Source organism: Pyrenophora tritici-repentis, chromosome 1 (genome assembly GCF_003171515.1).
Source record: "Pyrenophora tritici-repentis strain M4 chromosome 1, whole genome shotgun sequence".
Taxonomy (NCBI): domain Eukaryota; kingdom Fungi; phylum Ascomycota; class Dothideomycetes; order Pleosporales; family Pleosporaceae; genus Pyrenophora; species Pyrenophora tritici-repentis.
In genome coordinates, this window is record NC_089390.1 from 2,221,734 (window position 1) to 2,225,046 (window position 3,313).

The window sequence follows — 3,313 nt, forward strand, 5'->3', positions numbered from 1 at the left end:
CCTGGTTTAGCGCAAGCGCCATTGACCATCTGTCCTCCATCACCTTGGAGAGATCAACTCAAGATTGTCTCAACGACCAAATGCCAAGGATTGTCGACAGCCACACCTGAGATCAATCAATCAAGCAAGCTGACAGCCCCCGGCTTGATTGATTGGCTGTTTGTATGAGATTTGGCTGGATTGATTGAATTGGCTTGGCGGAAAGTTGTTAGCTTGATTGGTAGCTTGGGTGCTTGATTCCCAAATAGGAAAGTTGTATATATTTTTTGGTGTTGAGTCTCAGCCGTCGTCCCATATATCTAGATCGTCGTCTTCGCCCACCCACTTGCTAAGCTCGTACAAAACGTCCATCTGCTCGTCGGTAAGCTTTGATTGGCCCATATCGTCGTTGTCGCCGCCACCAAAACCTGCCCGTCTCCATCGTCGTACTGAGTGTAGTGCTGCTAGTAGCTCAGGTGATATACAGCGTCGGCGAGGCTCTAGTAGATCTCCGAGCTCACTGAAGACGCGCTCACACTCACAGCTTGAAGCGGGTATAGAGAGTATAGTAAGCGCCATCTTACTAAGGTTGGGATATTGATCGCGCAGCCCGAACCAGTATTGTATAGGATCGGTGCCCTTGCCAACGATTGGCTCGCGCTTCCACTGCTCATACTCATCCTCCTTAGTATTGCCGCGTGTGGGATCAATAATGCCGTCAATCGCGTCGTCAATATTGCTCGGTTTCTTCGGTGCGCGTGTGTAGCAAGGCCTCGGTAACGGCAGCGACTTGTAATCCGCCCACAGTGCCTGGAAATTAAGATTATTAAGCGCCAGCCAGTCAGGCTTCTCAGCCCACGCTTGATCGCAGTAGTGTTTGTAGCGAGGATGGAGTATTGTAGCAGCGTAGTAAGCTGGCGAGTCGTCGAGTTTAGCGTAGTACTCGTTCGCCTTAAGTAGCGCTGCGCGTAGATTAATAGGAAGGTGATCTTCGGGTGCCTCGTCGTGAGCGTCATGGACTACGCAATCGTAGTAGAGGAGGCGAGCTTCTAATTGAGTGAGTAGAAACTCAAACGTTGGGATCACCTCAGCGATCGCGCCAAAGCTATACTCGCCACGTCCCTCAAAGCGCTTTGTACACTCTTTAAGTGGCCTAAGAACCTCTATATAGTCGGTAACAACAGCCCAATCGGCAGCTGTGAGGCCGTCTGATCTCATCCACTGTGGAGCAGCAGGCCGATTTTTGCCCTGTGAGTCGGCGTAGATATCCTCTTTTGCTGTATTTTGTATGTGGGTGTTCGCGTACGCGTTGATGGCCGGCGCGAGCTTTATAGCTCGCTCAAAACAGTCGAAGTATGAGTTCCAGCGTGTGACTACTGGCTTGATTGGCTGTAGTATCGTGAGCTTGTCGTCTGCGTCGTGAGGTAGCTCACGGTAAGCTGTACGCTGCGCCTTCTCAAAAAGATTGTACTGCTGCGGTGTGTGGATATAGTTGACAATATCGAGAAGTACGCCTAAAGGCCCGTGCTTTCGCCACTCCTTTATAAACGCTGCCTCGTCGGCGAGCTCGTCAACTCCCTCGTTGTTGTATGAGTCTGCATCTCTGCCCCAGAGCAGTCTCTGCCCAATCAGATTGATCGTATGAGGGCCACAGCGGAGGCGTCGGTGTATAGGATTGAAGTTAAGCTCGTGGGCAATCGCAGCGACAGCGGTGTCGTTATTAGAGGCATTGTCGAGGACGAAGTAACCGAGTGTGCGCTCGCTTATGCTAAACTGCTCTAAGATTGATAATACAACCTCAGCTAATCGATCGCCGGAGTGAGCGCCTGTGAGCTGAGGCAGCGCGATAGGCAGGTCTCGGAGCTTGCCATCTGAGTTGACGTAGTGGGCGACGATACCGAGAAACCCGCGCTTGCCGCCTTTCGTTGTCCATCCGTCAAAGCTTATATGGATCTTGCTAAGCGATTGTGACAGCTCGTGGACAACGCGGGGCCTGAGCCAGTCAAACAGTCGTATGACGTATTGGGAGACGCTCTTGTGGTTCTTCCAGAGCGCTGCTTCTGCAAGTGGGTTGGCGATAGCAATTAGGCGTCGAAAAGCTGGTGTTTCGAACTCAGAGATGGGGTGGTTGTTCGCGACGAGCCAGTCTACTGCGGCAAACCTAAAGCGCTGCTTGCTAAACCCGTTAATCTGATTAGCTACTGCCTGTGAGATAGGGACTCTCGCAGTGGTGAGCGCGTTGTAAACACTAGCAACTGGAGTCTTGCCTGGTGCTACTAGCCTATGGCCAGGTTTCTGCTCGCTGAGGTGGCGCGCGGCTGACGAGACTGCTGCGCTTGTATTGTATATCCCAATACCAATATCCGTGAGCTTGTGCTTGAAACACCAGTGGCAGATGAAGAATACGCGGGTTGGATCTTTGAGAAGAGCGACGCGATAGCCGTGGCGATAGATCCAACTCCGCTTGTGTTGGTGCGTCGTGATAGGCTTCGTATACAGCTTAAGGCGACCCCAATCTATGCCATCATAATTGTCTTCGAGATGGGCGTCAAAAGCCTCATCTACAGCGTCGTCGGCGGCTTCAGAAGACGGAGCGAGCGTAGCTTGCTCACTGCCCTCGGCGGGCGCGACGATAGCGTCTTCGGGCTGCGACTCGCGCAATCGCGACTCGAAAGTATGTGTATATGGAGGCGGCGGAGATAGAGCAGATGGCTGAGATTGATATGACTGCGAGTCGATCGCGACGGGCTGGCTCGCAGTGCCGCGCGCGCGCTTTCTAGGCGAGGGAGCGCTATCAGAGACGCGTTTTTTGGGCGGCATGAGGGCGACGATGAGGTGAGGTATACGGCGATAGATCTGCAACACCAAAAGTATATAGTATTGTGGGTGATGGAGATGGAGATGGAGTATACTATATGAGACGACGCGCTGGCTGCTAGTTACACGGAGCTATCGGATATTACTCAATGTTACACGGCGTAACTAAAACACCAAAAAAAGCTCAGTATAGAGCTTTTACAGCTATCTAAGCTGCCTCATGGGCTGCCTCATCACCGAAATCTACTATATACTTAAGGCAATCAAGCTATCAATCTGAATCAAGCTCACGGAAAAGCTCAGCTGGATTGATTGCGTTTTTGTATGAGGTTTGGCTGGATTGATTGAATTGGCTTGGCATCAATCTTCCAATCAAGCTATCAAGCTAGCTTGATTGATCTCAGGTGTGTCGACAGCAACAACCATTCAACACCACTGATCCTCCTTTTACATCTTTCTGATCCAAACCGCAACCAACTGAAGGGTCACCATACAGTATAATCTGTATCCCTGTAAC

The 3,313-nt window shown here is 51.3% G+C and overlaps 1 protein-coding gene across 1 annotated transcript; it reads right to left on the reverse strand.

Moving 5' to 3' along the window:
• Positions 1-279: 279 nt before the first annotated feature.
• On the reverse strand, positions 280-2,799 carry PtrM4_008890 (Dimer-Tnp-hAT domain containing protein; the record flags this gene model as incomplete). Its single annotated transcript, XM_066102906.1, has 1 exon — positions 280-2,799. One exon carries the CDS (start codon positions 2,797-2,799, stop codon positions 280-282), a length of 2,520 nt encoding a protein of 839 aa, XP_065965108.1.
• Positions 2,800-3,313: the final 514 nt, after the last annotated feature.